We start from the raw sequence: 21,903 nt of genomic DNA, 5'->3' as shown, positions 1-21,903 counted from the left end.
ATCTGGGTTTTCTGGTTAGACAAGGCTAGCTGGCCAGTGAGCCCCGGGACCCACTTGTCTCTGGCCCCCAGCATCAGGGTTACATTGCCATCAAACCTGGCTTTTTATATGGGTTCCAGTGGTCCAAACTCATACTTGTGTACCAAACACCTTACCCACTGACCATCTGAACTTCAGGCCTTTTAAAATGTACTCTATCACTTACTCAAGCACTTTGCAACTAAAACAGTTTTTTAAATTGTAGAAGTTTATTCTGGAATGTTCTGGTCCTACCCACTCTCTTAGACTAAAAACCAATGTAATATTTTGTTTGTTTGTTTGTTTGTTTGTTTGGAGACAGGGTCTCATGTAACCCAAACTGGTCTCAAACTTGCTGTGTGGCAGGAGATGACCTTGAACTTTGGGGTTTTTTTTTTTGCTCACACTTCCTGAGTGCTGGGATTATAGGGATGCCCCACCACACCCAGCTCCAATCTAGCCTTATAAGGTTATGTTGCATATCTTAGTTTTGAACCATTATATAAACAGTAATCTTCCCCTCAACCTCCAGAGGAGAGTTTTAGTTCCCATAATTCACCGTTCTGGGGAAGTGGTTAGTAGAGCCCACAGCAGCCTCCGACTGTCACCGGCAGTATGTACGCCCTTCTCTCCCCCTCTCTGCAAATGGATTCATTGTCAGTGTTCTAGACAAGCCCCCTCCGATAGGAATAGCTAGAGAGTGCACGTGCACCTTAACATTTCCTAGTGGTTACATTAGCAACATGAAAATGAAACCAGAGACATTAATCCTACCGTTCTTAACCCAGCATATCCAAGATGGCATCACCTCAGCCTGGGATCAGTATGCCTGAAATCGTCAAGATAGTGCTTGTACAGCCTGTGAAATCCATTCTACACTCTGCCTACTTCTCACTCCAAGGCTTGACGCATTTCTAGACAGAGTGGTTGTGTAGTCTCTCTGAATCTCTCCATTCTTTTTTTCCAGTCTGAACAAAGGAAATATGATAAGTTCTGTTATAAGAGGACCCACGTCTTGGGGATTCTGCACATCTTGCTTAGATACAGATTTTTATAAGCAACTGTTTATTGTAGGGTTTGGGGAGGGCATGCTATGTCAGCAGGGGTTGGGGAGGGCATGGCTGTGTCACCGTATTTCTCCTCCGACCATGTAGGTACCAGGGATCTAACTCAGGTAATCAGGCTTAGCAGCAAGTGCCTGTATCTGCTGAGCCTTCTCTTCATCCTTGTTTTTGTTTTGTTGAGATATGATCTCATGTAGTCCAGGCTAGCCTCTAACCCCTCTGTAACCAAGGATGATGGTCAAGTTCTGGCCCTTCTGCCTCCCCTCCCAAGTGCTAGATTACAGTCATGCACCACCATGCCAGTTTTATGCGATGCTAGCGATTGAATGCATACCACGCAAACACTCTACCCCCTCAACTATATCTCCATACCGTGACTGAGATATGCTGCTCTTGTTTCTGGGTGTAAAGAGCAAACGAGAACATGTTCACTATAAAGAGCAAATGAAGCACATGTTCACTATACAGACCAGAGGAGCAGAAACAGGTCAGTTCTAGACAAAACATAACACTGGTCCTCATCACTCTTTTCTCCCTCTCCATCCCCCTTTTCTTCCCAGTGACTAAGGTGCCCAGTGCCCTTGACTTCCTGGGCTCCCATGGGGTACCCACCCAGCCTGCCCTCTGGCTGTGCGTGTACTCTCTGCGAGTTCTTTTCTTCATAGAAACTCACCTCCTCTGTAGTTCCATGGTCTTCAAGGTCCCACATTAGGTGCTGTCTGAAAACCTGAGCTGAGTGATGCTAAGTGGGTACTAGGAGCTTCCAGGTTGTCTTAGTTATGATTGCTGTGATGAAACACCGTAACCAAAAGTAACTTGGGGAGGAAAGGGTTGATTTCACACACAGTTCCTTTCAACAGTTCATCATCAAAAGCAGTGATGGCAGAAACTCAAACAGAGCAAGAACCCGGAGGCAAGGAGCTGAGGCAGAGGCCATGGAGGGGTGCTGTTAACTGGCTTGCTCCTCAAGGTTTGCTCAGGATGCTTTCTTATAGAACCCAGGACCAGTATCCCAGGATGGCCCCACCCACAATGGGCTGGGCCCTCCCCCTTTCAATCGCTAATTAAGAAAATGTCCTACAGCCAGATCTTACAGAGACATTTTTTCAATTGATTCATCCTGTGTCAAGTTGACATAAAACTAGCCAGCACACAAGTCATCAACTCAGAAACACTAAGTTTTAGATTGAGGCCCACTCACCTGAAAAAATGGACAAAATGGATTTTAGTCTGTATGGTCCCATCAAGTTTTTTTTTTTAATTATTTTATTGATTGATTGATTGATTGACTGGTTTTTTTGAGACAGAGTTTCTCTGTGTAGTTTTGTGCCTTTCCTGGAGCTCCCTCTGTAGTCTAGGCTGGCCTTGAACTCATAGAGATTCGCCTGCCTCTGCCTCCCGAGTGCTGGAATTAAAGGCGTGCACCACCACCGCCTGGCCAGGTTTTTTTTTAATGAGATCATTTCTCTGCACTGAAGATGTCTCTCTGTATAGTTGCTTACTGTCTTGAAATTCTGGCCTGCGTCAGCTCAGCATGGAGCAGAGGATGCTTTTCCATCTTCCCTGTACTTACTCTACTAAGAGCATGCCCAGAACTATGCATAACCTTTGGCTCTTTAGACATTTCCACCAAGCCAAAGATACATCCAGAGATGTATCTGTGCCGGTCAAGTTACCTGTACATTTTAGGAGGGAAAGACATTGGGAATACGCTGTATGTTTGTGCAAAGTATCTGTGCATTTGGCTTTTCTGCTAGGGATTTTTAGCCTTGGGGATCTGCTGGCTGCCTAGGGAGGGGAGGCTTTTCAGGGTGGGGCTGAGGGTTTTTCTGCCAGTTTGAGGATGTTCTCTGTGCTGACTTACCTGTTGCCATGGAGACTGGCAGTACAAACACAAGTTCCCACTTGGCTTCTGCTGTTCTATTGCTTAGGGCCTGTCAGCAAACAGTGCCAGGCAGCCTGGGCTGGCCTGTGTGAGGTGGCCACACCCACAGGGATCAGCCAGGCGGTCCCCGCATGCTGTGCATTGACTCAGCAGCAGCAGGGATTTGCTCCAGGCTGGGAGCCAGTGGATTGCTCTAGCCGGCCCCACTTCAGTCCTCGGAGGGAGAAGAGCCGAAAGCTTCATGTTCACAGGAGGCACATGAAGGGATATTTTTAAAAGTCTATTCTGAGATGTCAGAGTGGAATGATTGGTCCAGATAGTTCCCTCTACAGACAAGCAATGGCTTCACTTGTAAGGATTTAGCTTAGCAGAGACCAATGGCTGGCCCAGCACCCACAAACAGGCTCACAATAAGCCAGGGCCTTTCTTCAGAGTGGTTTGGTAACCTGCTCAAAGCTCACTCAGCAGGCCTGAGATGGAGTCAGGTCATTTTCATACAGACTTAAAGTTTTGACTTTTTGTTGTTGTTGTTGTTATTCTGGAAGCCTCGGACCTGTTGGAACAAGACTGTAGATAGAATGACAGATTTTGTCTTTGCTAAAATAGAAGCATTTTTTCTCCCTATTTCTAAAAAAGAGACAACCCTTTCCCACAAAAATAGTTGACTGCTCTCGGTGTCAAGAGTACTGGTGCCGTTCCTGGGCTCCTTCTTTAAGATGGCCTGTTTGTGCTGTTAGATAGTAAGTTACTTATGCTCGTATACGGCACTGGTCAAAATATGGTCCAAGATAGTTTTGCATCTCAGTTAAACTTCATACCAACCTTAGAGCAGAGGACACTTGAGGCTCAGAGAGGTTGAGGACCCTGATCCTTGTCATCCACTGGAGTTCCTGCAGAACAATGGCCTGGTTCCTAGATGGGCAGGAATGAGAGAGACTGCCAGGTCCTCAGATGTGCATGTACATGCACACATGCATGTGCACACATGTCCATTCAAAAAAGAACCCAGGAGGAAACGGCACCAAGGAGGGTGTCGACATCTACTGCCCGCTCTGCATGGGATGCTCTTTCCCTTACACTGCAAATGTGACATCTTGCCGTGGGTCCTTGGCCACTCTGATCACCAAGTCACAGCACAGGAGCCGAGCCTCTCACTTTGTCACTGCCCTGTCCTGTGCAGCTCTGAATGAGTGTAGCAGTGATGTGGGGAAGCAGAATTTAGGCCAGGTCGGAGATCAGTGCTCAGCATATGTGCTGTCCCTATAGCTGCTGCATTTAGCTTGGCATTCATCTCCATTGTCAAGGCTCTTGTGTAAGTTAGCCATTTGTGTCCTTTTGCTAGACTATAGGCTCCATATTTGTGGGCTGACATGACAGCCACAAGGTGACTGTAAATGGTAAATGCCACCCATGTAGTAGTGTCATAAACACACTTGTTCTCTCATTCCGTCAACAAACATTTATTGAGAGCCCCATGCATGCTGGGCATGAACAGTGTAACAATGCCATTTACAGTCACCTTGCGGCTGTCATATCAGCCCACTAGTAAGAGGCTACTTTGTAGAATCTGTCTATCTCGGATCTCTGGAACAGTTCTCAGACAACTTACTTTTGGCTATAAAAGGCTCAGGACAATTAAAACACAAGGGACAGAAGTGTCCTCGCAAAGCCAGTGCCCTTTTGAGGAGATGTAGAACTGAAGATTGGGCTCATAGGCGGCGAGAGAACCGAGGCTAAACACTGATATCTGGAGACAACGAGACTGGTTAGAGATCCGCTCTCGGTCAGTAGGGAGTGGGCCTTGGGCACGTTGCTTGCTGTCTCCCAGCATCAGGATCCCCATCCTTAAAGTGCCCATAGTTTAGCATAGCAGTTCTGCTTTAGTGAAGGCGATATTACAGGGACCGTATTTACCCTCCAACCAGACACAATTATAAACCTGCGCACAACGCACGTGGCGGTAGTTTTCAGACGGCAGATGCTCTTGACACAGTGCTGTGGTCCTGAGCGAGGGAGAGGAACGATGTGAGCCAGCTGAGTACCCTAGTACAGTACAGTGAGAGGGTCCAGGGCCGATTCCGGCAGTCCCTCAGAATTGGAGAGATGCAGGTAAAGTTATACAGATGCCCAGGAAACTGTAGGGTCAAGAGGGGGAGACCTACAAAAGAAAGAAAGGAGGGAAATAGTGACTGACCCAGAGGGGGATAGTGACTGACCCAGATGGTATTGTCATACATATGAATGGTGGATCAGTGCCAGTGGATAGATTAAAGAAGATAGAGGCATGTGTAGGCAGTAGAGACAAGGATGTTATAAACAGGATCGAAATTGGGCTGCTGGAGAAGGAAAATGACAATGTCTGAGATACAATGACCATAATTATCTCTGCAGGAGCCTGTGTTTCAAGGGTTCTTTTCTCATTTGCACGAATGTACGTGTTCATGCAAAATCCCCACCACATCCTGCCACCCCAACACACACACACACACACACACACACACACACACACACACACAGTGTAAAATTAGCAATAGTGTCGGAATGTTGGTCCCTGGGCAAGGCTCTGATTTGCTATATTGTGCATCAGAAGGAGGTAACGGAAAGCCTAGTTCTATACCAAGAAGGAAAATTACCAAGTTCTTGCATAAGAGATTGCAAAGGAGCCAGCTGCCTTATCCTGGGCTTAGGTGGGATTTCATTTTGCCACTTACTAGTTGGGTAACTCTTGAGGAGTTCCTTCATCTTTACAATGGGAAGTACAGCACTTCCTCAGTTAAGGCTGGCCAGGGCACATTTGATATAATTAGAGAACCATTACTTCAACTTCCTGATGAACAATATAATCACTGTTTTTGTGGGTTTACAGAAATCCAGGGATTGGACTACAACTATTCCACATGGAGCTGCATTTAATCTTCGTAACAATTCAGTCAGACAGTCATACCCTCAATTGACCAATGAGAGAAATATGGCTCAAGAGGTTCAGCAAAGCACCGAGGAGGGTCACCCGGCTCCCTCAGTGGAAATGAGTGGAGTTAACTGGGGAATGTTAAATCCTCTTATCCAGAGGCCGGAACTGGTTGTCTCCCTCCGTGGGTGCGCACATGCTCTAGGGTTGAGAGTCAGGATTCGAGAATGGGAGCGAGAGGACAGCCCGGCAGACACGAGTATGTAAGCGTGCACACATGGTTTGGGGAGATATGAAATAGAAAACGAAAATGACAGATTTACGTTGTGCAATATACTAACTTCCTGAGCAAAAGTGCTTTTCAACTGGAGAAGACAGGAAGAAAGACTGGCTTGGAATGAAACGAACTCTTTTCTGGGGCAAAGTGTAGTCCTGCTTGTGAGAAGTTTTGGTTCTGTGGTATGTCAAAGACCTTGCCTTCTAGCCCTTAATCCTGTTTTTTCTCATGGCTCTGACTTCCTCCTGAGAATGACTGTCCTGTCCTCTCCTGAGGGTGCTTGGTGAGAGGTCAGAAGCTGTGGTCTCTACAGTTTTCCTTAAAAGAGAGAAGCTCTTAGGAAAAGTTTTCTTAAAAGAGAAAAGCGGAGAGCAGCCCTACCAGCCATGTGAAAACCCGAGCAGACGCAGGGGGACTGTGGAGTAGAATCCCTAGTTTGGGTTAAAAACAAAACCAACCCAACCAAAAAAGCCTGTATTTTCGGCAGAGCAGCCCCAGTATGAGAAGACAGGGACTGTTACTGATGAATATCTTTGAACGCTGGAGAGATCTCAGAAACAGACAAACGTGTCTGTGTATTTCTAAAGCGTCTGGATTTATGGACTAACACTAAAGTCATAAGGGATGGCGGCTTCGTTGGCAGCAATTTGCCAGATAATCCCACTTTCCTTGATAGCTAGGACTGAGACAATCACAGGTTCTTTTATTCCAACCTTAATTGCTAATATTAACTCTCAGATCACATGTTACGCATCACACGATAAATGCCTATTTTTGTAAGTATATATGTATGTATGCATGCATGCATGCATATTACATCATTACAGAGAGGCTACAAAGGGTTAAAGAGGCAAGGCATTTCAAAGAAATCCTAGCGGTCAGAGCTGGGAAACTGATAGAAATGTGAGGGAGTCCTGTTGGGCGTGGGCCAGGTACCAAACCCAGCCGCACAAGAGGCTGGAGGAGCTGCTGGCCGTTGGTAATAGTCGGGCTGAAGGACCCAAGTGGAGCTGCAGAAGTGAGGTGAGAAGGACAGACCTGGTCTGGACAGATGGCCAGCTGAGCAGATGGATGGTCAGCAGGTCCAGATGGGTGAGCAGATAGATAGACAGACAACAATTCCAGTAAGCGGCATCAGCAGTGGGGACCCAATGAAGCTGAAGGCCCTGGCACAGTTGGAAGTTCTCTGCCTGTCCATCCCTTGACCACATAGAAGGCAGTCAGATGACGTTCGCCATCACAGTGTCAGAAGTCCATCTCTTTATGGGGTCCAGGAGAGGGGGTTATATCTTTCCTCGGTCTAGCGTGTCTGGTAAGTTCTTGGTCCTGGTTTTTCTACTGTGATTTTAATATGCCCAGGTGGCCCCAGAGTCTCAATTGACATGAGAAATTTATAGGGCCACACTCTTTGTACTCTCAGGAATAGGTCATTTTTTGGTCTGTGCTGTGAAGGTGGTGTTTGACAGATGATGCCGTTCACATGTCCACCCAGATGCAGAGTCATCCTGCTTCCTCAAAATGGATTCAAAAGCTGCCTGTAAATGGAATCTCTCAAGGCAAGATGCAGCCTAAAGAAACAACTATTTCACATGATACAGGAGTAACTTAAGGCAGTGCACAGTCCAATCCTAGTAAGAAACTGAACTACAGGACCTGAGGGAGGCCAATGACATTCCTAGAAGTTCTAGGCCTCCATTTTGGTCATATGAGTAGGTCAGCATGGAGCATAGATCTTGAGAAAGATGTGCTGGGAAGTGAAAGAGAAAGGCACTTCATAATAGTAGCAGCCGCAATGACCCCTTTGCTCTTCAGAGGCCGATCTCTTAAGAGAGGAAGCTTTATAACGTATAAACGATGTGCAGTCATTGGACTATCTTTAATGACAATGTCAGTTCACTCACTTGTCCCACAAACACTCACTAATGCCTAACTCATGTCAGCAACAGCCGGAGGCACTGGGGACACCCCACACCTTTCATAGAGGTAATGTCTGATCAGAGGGTCAGGGTACAGTTCAGTGGAAAGGCATAAGGCCTGGGTTTGATTCTCAGCCCTGCAAAACAAAGCAAAAGAAAACAACTTCTTCCCCACGCACTTGTTTGAATGGAGGGAACAGATCACCAACAAATAAATACATACACAGTAGCAGCAGATGATGAGATACAGGAAGGTCTTACTTAGTAGGGGTTGGGGATTGGTATAGACGTCCCATTCAGGACTGAGCACTCATAGAACTTATTCTTAGCACTTTGACCGATTTGCATCTCTGCATTGACTGCTGTCCACTGCAGAGAGGCTTCTGGCCGAGGTTGGGGGCAGTATTAATCTATGGGTATAAGCATAAGTATTTAGAAGACAGTTTGACAACATGTTGTATAGCAATAACAACTGTAGTTGGTTCCTCTCCAGGCCTGGGAGGTCGCAGCCTTCATTTGACTGACAGTTTCCTTTGAAATGTAAAACTTTTTAATTTCATGAGATACTGTTTGTTGATTATTGGCCTTATTTCCTGAGTGATCAAAGTCCTGTCCAAAAAGTCCTTACCTATGCCTATATTTATAAGTGTGCTCTCTAATTTTTTCTTTAGTAGTTTCATGTTGGTTTGTTTTTCAAGATTTCTTTTTTTCTTTATTCATGTGCATATATGTTTGTGTAGGTGCTTGTATGCATGTATATGCAGAGGCCAGAAGAGGACAGCCTGGTCTTTCTGTATCATTCTCTGCCCATTTCTTTGAAGCAGGGTCTCTCCCTGAATCTGGGGCTTTTGTTTTCTTGTCTAAGCTGAAAGCCAGCAAACCCTAGGGTTCCCCTATCACATGGGTTCCGCAATTTGAACTCTGGTCCCCATGATTGTGGAGCAAGTGCTATTAACCTCTGGGCCTTTTCTCCAGCCCCTTGCTTGTTTGAGACTGTCTTGCTGTGTAGCCTGGGCTGACTTCAAACTCATGGCAATCTTTCTGTCTCAGATTCTGGGGTGCTAGGATTCCAACATTTTCTAAGAAATCTTATATTCATGCCCACCTGCTCTGCCCATGTCTTTGGGGATTTGGGCTGGGCATAGGTCTGGACCAGAGGTCCCTCCAAGTATCCTCCCATGCTTTGCTTAGCTTCCTCTTCCAGAGTAGTATCTGAAATAGTTAAAGCCGATTTTTAAGTACTTGACACGTTGTTTGGCTTTTTTGTTTGTTTTATTTTGTTTTTCGAGACATGGTTTCTCTGTGTAGCTCTTGCTGTCCTGGAACTCACTCAGTAGACCAGGCTGGCCTCGAACTCACAAAGATCCACCTGCCTCTGCCTCCCGAGTGCTGGAATTAAAGGTGTGGGTCACCACTGCCAGACTTTGTTGTTATTCGTTTGTCTCGGCACTATTAGATAAGATCTGTCATCCCCATTTATAGATACAGAATCTGGGAGCTCTGAGAAGTTAGTCTGTTCACAGGTGATAGTCGAAAGCTGAGTCCAAATTAGTTAAGTTTATGTCTTCAGAATCACTGTACTGTGATATTCCCTTCGCTCCTAAGGCCCACGTGTGAATGGATGAAGGAATGTGTTTATGAATGATAAAAACTGATCTGATTCTGATATCTAGGCAATTAGATGGCCAGAGTCTGGGAACCCCACTGACCTGTTGCAGAAAGCAAGCATAGATTGAAACCCTTGAGCACTGAGAGAACAGAATTGGAAAGAGTGGAAAGAGTAAAGTATCAGAGTACAGTCATTAATCACAATTATATTTATTTAATGTGTGTGTGTGTGTGTGTGTGTGTGTGTGTGTGTGTGTGTGTGTGTGAATACACATGCCGTAATGCATATGAGGAAGTCAGAGGACAACTTGCAGGGATCAGTGTTCTTCTTCTACCATCTGGGTACCAGGGATCAAAGTCAGTCATCGTATTTGAAGGTAGCAGCCTTTATCTGCTGAGCATCTCACCTGCCTGACTACAGCCATTTGTAAGAAATAATATTGAGGGAGTGGAGTTTGTGAAGAGTGCAGAGAAGGCCTGCCCACGTCAGCTTTGGGAACATTGTGGAGGGCCACTACGTCTGCGTTTTGTTTTTGTTTTTGTTTTTAAGCTCATGATGCCTTTGAATGGCCAAGAAGAATGCCTCAGGGCTGTCTTTAAGAATCCTGGTCTGCAGCAAGAAGGGAAGGCCATAGGAAGAGTGTCTAGATACTGATGGAGTTCTGTTGACTACAATTTATTCTGGGAAATAATTGAACTTCTATACACATTTCTCACCTGTGACCCTGTATGATCATATTGAATGATTTTGAAACACTTCCTGATTCTGCTTTGCCAGACACCTTCTCCAGGCCCTCATGAGAGTTCCTGGTATGAGGCTATGGGTGTAAGAATCACCTCAAGGTTCTGGAGAGGTTAATGGTTAAGAGCACTTGCTTTTGTAGAGGACCGGGTTCAGTTCTCAGTGTCCACACAGTGGGTCACACTCATCTGTAACTCCAGTTCTAGAGGACCAAGCTTCCTCTTCTGGCCCCCATGGTCAATAAGAATACATTCAGCGCACTAATTTACATGTAGGCAAAACACTCGTACACATAAAATAAAAATAAAAGGAAAGAAAAAGAATCGCCTTAAGAAATAATCCAACTCTAGGCTCTGGGAATCTGCAGATATCTGCTGCTGCTGCTGCTGCTGCTGCTGCTGCTGCTGCTGCTGCTGTTTCTGGGAGCTTCGAGGGCATACTCTGAGGGACAGTTGGGGCAAGATCAGAGACCAGTGGGAATGGGCCCCTCTGGTGCAACTGAATCTGAGAACTGAGGGAGTGCCCTCTGAGGGGCATTTACCTTAGTAAGGGACTCTGGTGCTATGACCTCTGTCACTGCTGTGTCCAAGAGGAAACTGTTCTGTGCCACGTGTTGAGGAAGAATACCCAGGGCCATCGCCACAGGTACAGGACGGATGAACTACAGTAGAAGAGAGAGAGATGGGGTTCAAGTCCCTACACAGCAAAGCCAAACGTGAAAGTCACAGCCAAGGGGCAGGAAGGGGTCAGTGGATGGAAAATTTCTAAGAGGAAACATCAGGGATATGGGAAATTCTGGCAAGCCTAAAAGGATTCTTGCTGAAGACAGGCCAGGGTATCCCCATGTCACAGTCACGTGGTTGATTTTTCTCTCCCTTGTTCTCAGGACGCAGGAGGAGCTTGATGGGCATAGGCCCAGAGGGGAGAGCAGTGTGGGGAAGTGATAGGAACCCCATACAGGCCCAACCAAAATGACAAAGGCAGCCAGCCAGAGCCTGAGCCTTCAAAGAATGGGATAGCATGGTCTCTCCAGATCCAGATCGTCTGCAGGAGACTTGGGGACAGCTTGGAAACTTTTTCTGTCACCAGCTCATTTGCAGGCTATGACTCCTGCCAGAGGATGGCAGTCCTCTGGCTGTTTACAGTCCCTAGAGGCAGCAGCAGTGAGCGTATGATTAATTTTCCTTTCCTTTGTGAAGGAATTTCCAGCAGTCCCCATGGGCTGTGTCCCAGCTGCACAGAGAAGGGACCTGCTGTGCTGTTATATGAGCTCCCTGCCACCCCCAGAGGCCCTCAGCCGGCAGAGTCCTTACTCACCACAGAGGCATGTGGCTGTAAATGTGGGCCCGGTCTGTGGGGAGAACATTTCCATTCCTCTTTTTAAAACCAGTTGCATGTTTGCAGAGGAACACAGCGATGAAGAGGTTCTTAACTGACACCACGTAGCTAAGCTGACTAGCTTGGCTCTCCCCCCTCACCCCTCCCCCCACGTATAACGTCTAGTCACCAGGTCATTCCCGTGGCTTAGAATTAGGTCCACGGCATGCATTAGAGGCCTGACAGTCACGGATGGAAGGGGCAGCGGCCTGGGTTTCCTTCAGTGTCAGATGCACCTGGAGCTTGTTAGTTCCCCAAAGAGCTGCAGGGCCAGGGCCCTGGCACTTCTTCCGCTGTAGTTTCCTTTAGGGTCTGTGGCCCATCAGTTGTAGTCTAGGGGGCAGTCCATAGGAGGCTCTTCCTTTTCTGTGAGCCACAGGGCAAAGCGCCCCCATTTCCAGCACACCCTATCATCTCGGCCTAGTTACAGTATCATATTAGAAACAGGGAGGGAAAGAGGTCCTTGACTCATGTCACCTCCTTTAAAGGAAATAAGCTTATGGTCAGACTGAGCCGTTCCTGTCCCTTGTGTAGGAGGCCAAGCTATCATCCCCCATGTTCTCATAGTTTTCCGTATCCAGGCAACGGCTCAGGAAACAGGCCCGGCTGGCCGTCCTGCAGGACTGGCCGGAGGAGGCAGTCTTCCTTCAGTTCCCAGTCAAAGGTCTCGGGAGCCGCATCTGTTTACATCTCTCCTCAACTCAACCTCACTGTGAAATGTCTGAGATTATCTTCCAAGGCTCTAACAAAACACAGTCTTTACATGTAGTCTCTCATGCACTCACACACAGACACAGACAGACAGACACACACACACAGACGCACGCACGCACACAAACACACACATGCAACAAGTTTTCTTTTACATGCCCCCCCCCAATAAAACCATCAGAATTTTATGACAAGAAAGTAAATCTTAGGAAGTAGGACTCAAGCTTTTTAAAAGACGGAATTAAGTTTAGAGCTTGTAATTGGCTGCTTTTACTTTTCTCCATTCCTGCCCAGTCATCTGAGACTGCCCCCTCCTGGGGAAGGAGACCCAGCAGGCTGAGTCGGAACAGGTCATGAATCATTGAGCAGCCTAAAAAGATGAACCAATGGGCTGTGCACGTACTCAAGCCTGTTCTTTCCAGGTAGCCACCAGTCCCATTGTCTGCTACTGTACTGTGGAACGTCACTGTATTTTATGGTTCTATTACGGACTTCATCTTTGCCCCTACACTGTGTGTGAATGAGTTTTGATCTGTGACATTATAGAGCAATAATTTGGAAGGTGGAAACCCTGCCTTTCATGAAGATCCAAAACAATTCTAGGAGATTTTAAACACACACACACACACACACACACACACCCCAAAAGTGGTAAAGTAAGAAAGGAACTATTTAATACATAGTAGTCTCCTAAATAGACGTGTATAGGACACATCATATGTGTAAGCCTAGCCTGCGATATTATTCACTTCTTTCCATTTGTTTGCCAATAATACAATGGCTCAGGGAATGGAGGGCCTAAGGCAAGGCCTCAGAGGGAGCTAGAACACAACACTTGGGGTTACAACAGCAACTGTTCTCCACCTGGTGACTTAGTCCTCCAGGACTCTAGGTAATGCCTCTGGTGGTCACAGCTAAAGGGACTGTCCTGGGCATCGAGTGGGTGGAGGCCAGCGGTTCTGCTGCATGTCTGACAAAGTGCAGGGTAGACCCCACAACATGGATGTTCTCAGGTTCAAATGTCATTAGTGGTGAGGTCTAGGATGCTGGCTGATCCCTCGTCAGGCCTTTCCCTGATGGCCTTTTCCCACATGGCCTGGGCATGGCACCCTGTCCTGTTCTCAGATTTCTTTACTGCTGATAAGAAACTAAGATTGTTCTGGCTCTGGTTGGCTTTACCAAAAACAAATCAGTACATGTTCAAGTGTGTGATGTCATTCATTATCTTAATCATAGAACTACACCATGAATCACAGACTGTGAAGGATAACGTTTGTTTCCCATCTTGCCAGGAGAACACCATATTTAGACAAAGCCAGACAGATTTTCTATAAAAGAAGGAAAAGTACACATTTTTTTTGTGTGTATGTGATTGTATGATGTGAGTTCCTGTGGTGTGTGTGTGTGTGTGTGTGTGTGTGTGTGTGTGTGTGTGTATGGTGTAAGTGCATGTGATGTGTGTGTGAGTACCTGTGATGTGAGTGTGTGTGTGTGTGTGTGTGTGAGAGAGAGAGAGAGAGAGAGAGAGAGAGAGAGAGAGAGAGACTGTGGTGTGTGTGTGTGTGTGTGTGTGAGAGAGAGAGAGAGAGAGAGAGACTGTGGTGTGTGTGTGTGTGTGTGTGTGGAGAGAGAGAGAGAGAGAGAGAGACTGTGGTGTGTGTGTGTGTGTGTGTGTGTGTGTGTGCACATGCCACTGTACAGAGTGGAAGTCAGAGGACAACCCCTGAGAGTCAGTTCTCACTTTTCACCTCATTAAGGGAGGGTCTTTCTTGCTTCTTCTTCCATCTCTATGTACTGTAGGCTGGCCAGCTCACAAGCTCCTGTCCATGCCTCCCACCTCCAGGCAGGAGTGCTGGAATTACAGATGTGGTCTAGTACATCTGGCTCTTAACACTGAATTCAGGTCACCAGGCTTCCACAACACACAAGTACCCTTAAACATTGAGTCAGCTCCCCAGCCCTCCCAGGTGACTTTCAAGCATGCTATTTTTACTATATTGATCTTTTTAAACTTGTAATTTTAATTTTTTGTGTATGTGTGAGTGATCATGTGTACGGATAGACATGTGTGAGGAGGTCAAAGGTCAACCTTGGGTGTCACTTCCCAGGAGCCAGCTACAATTGTTTTTGAAATAAGTTCTCTCTCTCACTGGCGCCTAGGCTACCTGATTAGACTAGGCTGGCTGGCCATCAGGCCCCAGGGACCGCCCTCACCCCCACCCCCTCAACCCCCCACCCCCCACCATCTCCCCCTTCCCAGCAGTGAGATTACAGTTGTGCACCTTGACAGGAAGCTTTTTACATGGGTGCAGAGACTAAACCCAAGTCCTTGTGCATTTGCAGCAAACATTTTATTGACCCCAACCCCCCATTTCATTATTCTTAAAATATCAATTAACCAACCCCATAGCTGATTGTCGTATTTAAAATCCATGAATCAAAACTCTCCCTGGGTGTCTGTAGGGGCTGTGCAAGTGTGGTGGAAATAGTAGGGCCCTCATCTCGTGCTGTGGGGTAACTGTTTTGTCTGGTGGAGGTGGATTGAGGTGTGTAACTCTGTCTTCATCGTGTTAGAGAAATCCAGCCCAAGTAAGGTGAAAACAATGCTCCAAGTATACTAATTTTGTTTTAATATGCTAACGTTCATTAAGGTACTGTACAAAGTTCCCATCCGTTCTCAGCATTGTCTGGTAGACCTGACTGCTGTATGGATCTACAAAGAGTAAAAAGCTCACTCATGCTTCTGGGGGCCAATGACTTTCTATTGCTGGCTTGGGGATGCCTTGTGCTGTATCACAAGAGATGAGAAAATGAGATGGTTCTCATATGCAGAGAGTTGTGTGTACATACGGCTACATATCAGAACATGTACTCTTCCAAGAAACCATGGCCAAATAGTCCAGATACCTAGGCAAACTGTGAAACTGCCATGATGTTCTGATCTTCTGCAATAGAATCTACTATTCCCAGAGTAAAACAGCTCAATACCCAAAGTCACTGAGGTATGTGGTGAGCCACAGATCCTATAGGCTGAGGTCTGGGAGCATGGATGTACATATGGCACTCCAAAAATGATGTGCCTATACCAACACCAAGACTTCAAAAGATGATATATCCATACTTAGCCTTCACTTCCTATTTTTTTTTTCTGGTGGTGCAAGAGATTGAACCCAAGGCCTTGAGCATGATAGGCAAGAGCCATATTCCAAACCTGCTTCCTGATTTTTAAAGAAAATATAATACAGTCTAAGATGAAACAGTTTTCTACAAGATGAAATTTTCTGATTTTTACTTATGCCTAAAAGAACACTTTACCTAGAGTTACATGAAAATAATCAACCAGTCTCTCCACCATGCGCTGTTGTTGGGGATGTTTTTGGAGGCAGGGTGTTACTATGTAGTCCTGGCTAGCCTTGGACCCTTGATTCCCCCTGTCTCTGTCTTCTGGGTGCTCAGATTATAAATGTGTACGGCCATGCTTGGCTTATCCTGATATACACAAACATACACATATAACATACATACATACATACATAAAAACATAATATACTCATACATACACACACATACATATGTATATACATGTGCATAGACACGCATGTTGGTACAAGCCAGTAATGTCAGCACTCAGGATGCAGAAGTAGAAGGAATTTGAGTTTGTGACCAGCCTAGCCTAGGCTACATAGTGAGTTCAAGCACATCCTGAGTTACTTAGTAAACCCCTGTGTCTTAGTTTCCTTTCTATTGCTGTGACAAAACACCATGACCAAGGCAACTTAACAAAATGAAACACTAATTGGGCTTACAGTTTCAGGGCTGAATGATGGTGGAGCAGAGGCCTGCCAGCAGGAGCTGCCGAGAGGTCACATCTTGATCCACAGCAAGAGGCTGAGAACAGTGCACACTACAAGTGGCAAATCTTTTGAAACCTCAAAGCTCAGCCCCAGTGACATAACTCTTCCAGCAAGGCCACACCCCTTCATCCTTCCCAAACAGTTCTACCAGCTGGGGGCCAAGTATTCAAACAGATATGCCTATAGGGACCATTCAAACTACACACCCTGTCTCCAGAACAAAACAGAATGAACAGAACTATGAATCTCTTTTGGCCTGGAGATGCAGCTCAGTAGTTGGGTGCTTTAGCATCATGTAAGGTCCTGAGTAGCACCACAAGCACAAAAGTCATGCCCCCCCATCAGTTAGGGCTCAGCGCTCAGTTTTCTGTTTTAACGCTAGTGATACTCTGTTCTATAACATTGCTTCCTATTAATAGGAGTCACTGTAAACATCGATGAGTTGTAAGTAACCGGACATCATTCCTCCTATTTCTCTATCCCCTTTTGCAGTCTGCACATTGAAATGAAAGCCCCCAGGCTCCATGCCTCTCTAATTCCTCCTCCAGCCACATTTCAGGTAACATCCTCCAAGTTAGAGATAATTTTCCATGGGTTACTTTTCCCTTTAAACATTTTAATATTAACTGCTTGTGTATTCTATTAAAAAAACTTTTAAAAACAGGCCTTAATTATATAAAATTTTCAGATATTCATTCGCAGTACCTGTAGACTTACTCATTCTTCCCACCAGTCCACAAAGACCTTGTAAGTGCCTGCCATGTTCCAGACAATGGGTTGAGCAGAACAGAAGCAACCAGTGTGCCCAGGGAGCATATGCTAGAGACCGGCCCACCGTGTGCTCTTCTGCCCATCGGTCTTGTGCCCAGGGAGCATATGCTAGAGACCGGCCCACCGTGTACTCTTCTGCCCATCCGTCTTGTGCAACAGGGAGCAGAGGAGTGAGTGACAGGGACCAGACACAGAGAGCAGAGAGTACATCTTCATGTGGATGCTGTGGCAGAGGGTATGGGCTAGCGAGTCAGCCCCAAATGTAAGTCTAACCCCAGCAGCCAAGTATTAAAGCAGCACTTCGAGAAGGGTGACTTGGGGAAATACTGCCCAGTGGGCAGTGTCTGGATCCCTTTAAGTCCCTGTTAGAAAGGACTGCTGTCCTTGACTACTGAGGTTTTTCTTACATCTCTCTCTTTCTGAAGTCTGGGGGCCTGTACTCAATGGATCCCTCACTCATGATAGTCAGAATTTTGTGGACATGGTTAGTCTGACTCTCAGATGAGTCCTGGTCATGGAGAAGTAACATATGTCCTGTTCACTGCGGAAATACTGTGGCCCACATTCATTTTGCGGTGATTTTAATGAGATGTTAGGGTCAAAGCCTGGGCCCTGGCAACCCTAACAAGTTAGGCTCAACTACCCATCCCCAGGAAGCCAATTAAAGAGAGACCTAGCCGGTCGGTGCTGGCACACGCTTTAATCCCAGCACTCAGGAGGCAGAGGCAGTTGAACTTCTGTGAGTTTGAGGCCAGCCTGGTCTACAGAGAGAGTTCCAGGACAGCCAGGGCTACACAGAGAAACCCTGTCTCGAAAAACCAAAAAAAAAAAAAAAAGAAAGAAGAGAGAGAGAGAGAGAGAGAGAGAGAGAGAGAGAGAGAGAGAGAGCTCAAAGGCAGGGAAAGGTTTATTCAGTGTGGACACACCAGGTGAGAGTAACAAGTAAAGAGGTAAACTGCCCCCCAAGTCCGTCTTTGGGGTCCTGATATGTGTTTTATGTTTAACAGGGGGTAATGGGTACACAGAATTGAGTAGTCCTGATCAAGGTGTGGCCCCACCCATCAATGACCTATCATCACTAGTCCCCCCTAAGTTCCTCTTCTGGCTGGTACAACATTTTAACCTCTTCCGTCTCCTCGAATGAGTCTCCTTGGGGAATACTAACTTCTTGGGGACCACTGTTTCAATAGTCTGACAGCCAAAGGGAGGGGCATGCATCTCTCTTCAGAGTATCTGCGTTCCTGCCAGGGCAGTTACCGGGATGGATGGGTGTGAGGGCAGGGAGTGTCCCAGGGTCTGTGGATGCATGTCCCACTTAGGCTGCTGTGTCTTCTCGTCTCCCTGCAGATTAATTGGCACAGCAAGTGTCTCCCTGAAGGACCTGACCGGGGACCAGAACAGATCCTTGCCCTACAAGCAGATCTCCCTGCTGAATGAAAAGGGGCAAGACACTGGGGTGAGCGCTCTGCTTTTGTGGAAAGGCAAAATAAGATGGTTAAGTCAAACCTCATTTAGGAAAGACTTTCGTCTGACGATCGGCTCACTATACAAAATACTGGAAGTCTGATTTCATGATAAATGGGTCCATTTGTCAATGATATGGGCCTTATCCTCCTCAGTGTTCAGTCACAGAGCCAGCAAATTTGAGATTTGATTTGATTCGATAGAATTCTGTATGGTAAGCTGGACCCCTCTTGATATAGCTCAGTGCTATCCATGTGAATGTTGGCATTTGGGTGGTGGCCGTTAGCTTTGGGTAGCTTTGAGAACATACCAGACATACAGAAGGTTTTTTATTATTATTATTATTATTATTATTATTACCTTCTGTGTTACAATGGTAATATCATGGTAACTGTCACCACATCGGTTGATGAGTATTTTCTGATCCCAGCCCCTCTATATAAGTATGTATTATCTAACATAAAACCAGAATTCAAAGCTGGGTGTGGTGGCTCACACCTTTAATCCCAGCAATCAGGAGGCCGAGTTTCAGCCTGATCTACATAGTAAATTCCAGGCCAGCCAGGGATACACAAAGAGATACCGTGTTTAAAAAAAAAAAAAAAAAAAAAAAGGATTCAAGTGTGTTTTGCTCAAGAAACTCAGGTTTAGATGTCATGTACCTACTAAGAAGTCTTCAGAAACTCAGCCCATGACTTCTAACTCCTTCATTTTCCAACCAACTTGCTTTGCTTGTAAATCTGAGCCAAATTTTATAATACAGACATTACTGTAAGCCTTGTCAGAGGCGAGAACTCTTGGAATGCAGGGGAGAGGATGCCAGTGTGGCTGCACTGATCTCTGAGGCTATCAGCTTGCCATGAGTCAGGATGCTAATCATAACATGTGCATTCAGAATGCCCTCTGCCATCTGACTACCCAAAACTTGGCCGAGAGAAATGATGCCAAGGCGAGATGGGACGTCTGTGTTCTTTTCGGATTGCTGGTGTTTTATAAAGCATGGAAGGAAGCTCATGGACTGTCCAACACAGCAGAACTATGAGATGAACACTGCCCCTGGGATGCCCTCATCCCACTGAGATTTCTAAGCGTCCCTAGGAATACTGGGGCAACTGGGACTGCGGCATGTAAAACAGCAATCTGAGGATGAGTCACCATGGGTTCCACTGGGTTTTAAAAGTACAATTTCTCATGTTAAATTTGAGCTCCAGGGTGCCAGCACATGGCCTTCATGTTGAGCCTTGGTCTGTGGAATAAGTAGCCACAGATGCTGTTCTTGTGACTGCTGGCTTGCTATAGAACTGTGGGCAGGCCTATTGACTAATCTGTTCAGTGTCCCCAGGCCAGTCTCAGGCACCAAATGTGCTGATCCATGAGAAAACATTCACTGATGAATAGAGAAGAAAAAACAGGATCAATACAGACATGTGTCTGTACATGCATATGTGAGAGTCACTGGCCATAGCAAACCCGAAAAAGAAGGAAGAGAGGCCCACTTAGATTTGGACTTCAGAGAAATAATGAATCATTTTTAACACTGATATGTCCTAAATATTAGAATATCTTATTCTCTATTTAAATTTTTGTTTTATTTGTTTTTGTTGTTGTTTTTTAAGACAGGGTTTTTCTGTATAACAACCCTGGCTGTCCTGGAACTCGCTTTGTAGACCAGGCTGGCCTCAAACTAAAAACATTTTTTTTTAACCTTTATTTTTATTTTATGTGAAGGAGTGTTTTGCCTGTATGTATGTCTGTGCACCAGGTGCACACAGTGACCACAGAGGCCAGAAGGAGGTGTCAGATCACCTGAGGCTGGACTTACAGAGCTGCCATGTGGGTGCTGGGAATCAAACCCCAGTCCTCTGCAAGAGTAGCTGGTGCTCTTAACCACTGAGCTATCTCTCCAGTCCCTGTATTTTATCTTCTAACTTGGTGTGTGTGTATGTGTTGGGGTAGTAGATGTGAGGTGAGAATCCTCATTTGCAAAAGACTTCCTTAGTTTTAAAGTTTGTCTTTCCTCACTTTGGGTATCAACATGCCTTTCTTTTATGAAATGATTGTGGTAGGCAATGGGCATGTGTTTGCTGGGATAAAAGTTGTCGACTCTTCTTCAAGGTTGAGGATGTTGTTCAGGGTCAGAATATTTACATAGCACGTGTGAGGCCCTGGTTCCCCTCCGTGGTACTGAAGAGAAAGAGGCAATACATTTTTTTCCCAGCAAACTGTTTTGAAGTCTTGTAGGTCCGTGAAATGTAGAGACATAAGCTTTGCCTTGGTGCCCTTTTGTTTGATTCCTGGGTATCTTTGGATTACAGTTAACACAGGAGGGGTGGCAACTATGTTATCTTTATGATTTGTGCATTTCTCTTTAATCAGACTTGGTTTCCCCTTTCATTCTGTCTTATGACTATGCTACTATATACCATTTTGTTAATTACTTAAAAATCTTTCCTGGAGAGAAATATAAAAATAAACCCTAGTAATTAGTATTCATGAGCAACAAATGAAGTAATCGTTCTAAACGAGCATCTCTGTTGATATTTCTATGAGCAGAGGCCCGTCTCCACTAGCTAGCTACAAGTTCACACAAGCTTGTTACAGTTTTACTTCAGTCAGTGAGGTTGCCCTTGGCAACCTGTGACAAAGCGGCTTCTTTCTAACTCTGCCCTGGCTCCCCTGGGGGAAGACAGGCACAGTCCAATGTGACATCACCCTCCCCGCCTTTCCAGTCTCACTTTCTTGCCCAGCTCTTCCAAGACTCTTACCCCTATGAACTATTCATACTGAGTCTGTGATATTCTTTTCCCTGCCCTGATTCTCTGTGCAATGGATTCTTTCTACTCAGGCCACCATTGACCTGGTGATCGGCTATAACCCACCTTCTGCTCCACATCCGAATGACCCGAGCGGGACCAGTGTGCCAGGCATGGGTGGTAAGTTGACCTTCCTGATGACCCAAGGAGAATCTGCCAAAGCACACAGAGTCTCTTAAGAAATGGCCTTTGCAGTGCCCATCGCACCCTGCCCACCAGACAGATGCAATGGTTTACAAAATGCCCTTCCGGTAGGTAGAGCGGATGCTGAAACAGCTCCCAGGGCGAGCTCTCTCCCAGCCGCGTCCGGTATACGCGGACTGCAGCACGTTATGGTGTTGTTGCAGCTTTGTGATTTGCACTGGCTACAGTGTCTCAGGTTGTGAGGTTCACCAGCGGCTTCTCTGTTCCCCCTCCTGTGTCACAGCTCCCAAAGGTGTGACTGCTGGGATGTGTTCTCAGCCACTGGCCTGTGGATCCTCTTTCCTCCCCCAA

General features: G+C 46.1%; 1 protein-coding gene across 5 annotated transcripts in view; it reads left to right on the top strand.

The window, feature by feature from the left end:
- Positions 1 to 21,903, top strand: part of Myof (myoferlin) — a 148,587-nt gene that overhangs the window by 29,723 nt on the left and 96,961 nt on the right. For all 5 annotated transcript variants that reach the window (XM_037206602.1, XM_037206600.1, XM_028882902.2 and 2 more), the window contains exons 4-5: positions 18,479 to 18,587; positions 21,441 to 21,528. In XM_037206602.1, coding sequence (XP_037062497.1) covers positions 18,479 to 18,587; positions 21,441 to 21,528 — 197 coding nt within the window. The remainder of the gene's footprint in view (positions 1 to 18,478; positions 18,588 to 21,440; positions 21,529 to 21,903) is intronic.

This window comes from Peromyscus leucopus, chromosome 1 (assembly GCF_004664715.2).
Source record: "Peromyscus leucopus breed LL Stock chromosome 1, UCI_PerLeu_2.1, whole genome shotgun sequence".
NCBI classification, from domain to species: domain Eukaryota; kingdom Metazoa; phylum Chordata; class Mammalia; order Rodentia; family Cricetidae; genus Peromyscus; species Peromyscus leucopus.
This window is presented reverse-complemented; position numbering and strand designations above follow the sequence as displayed.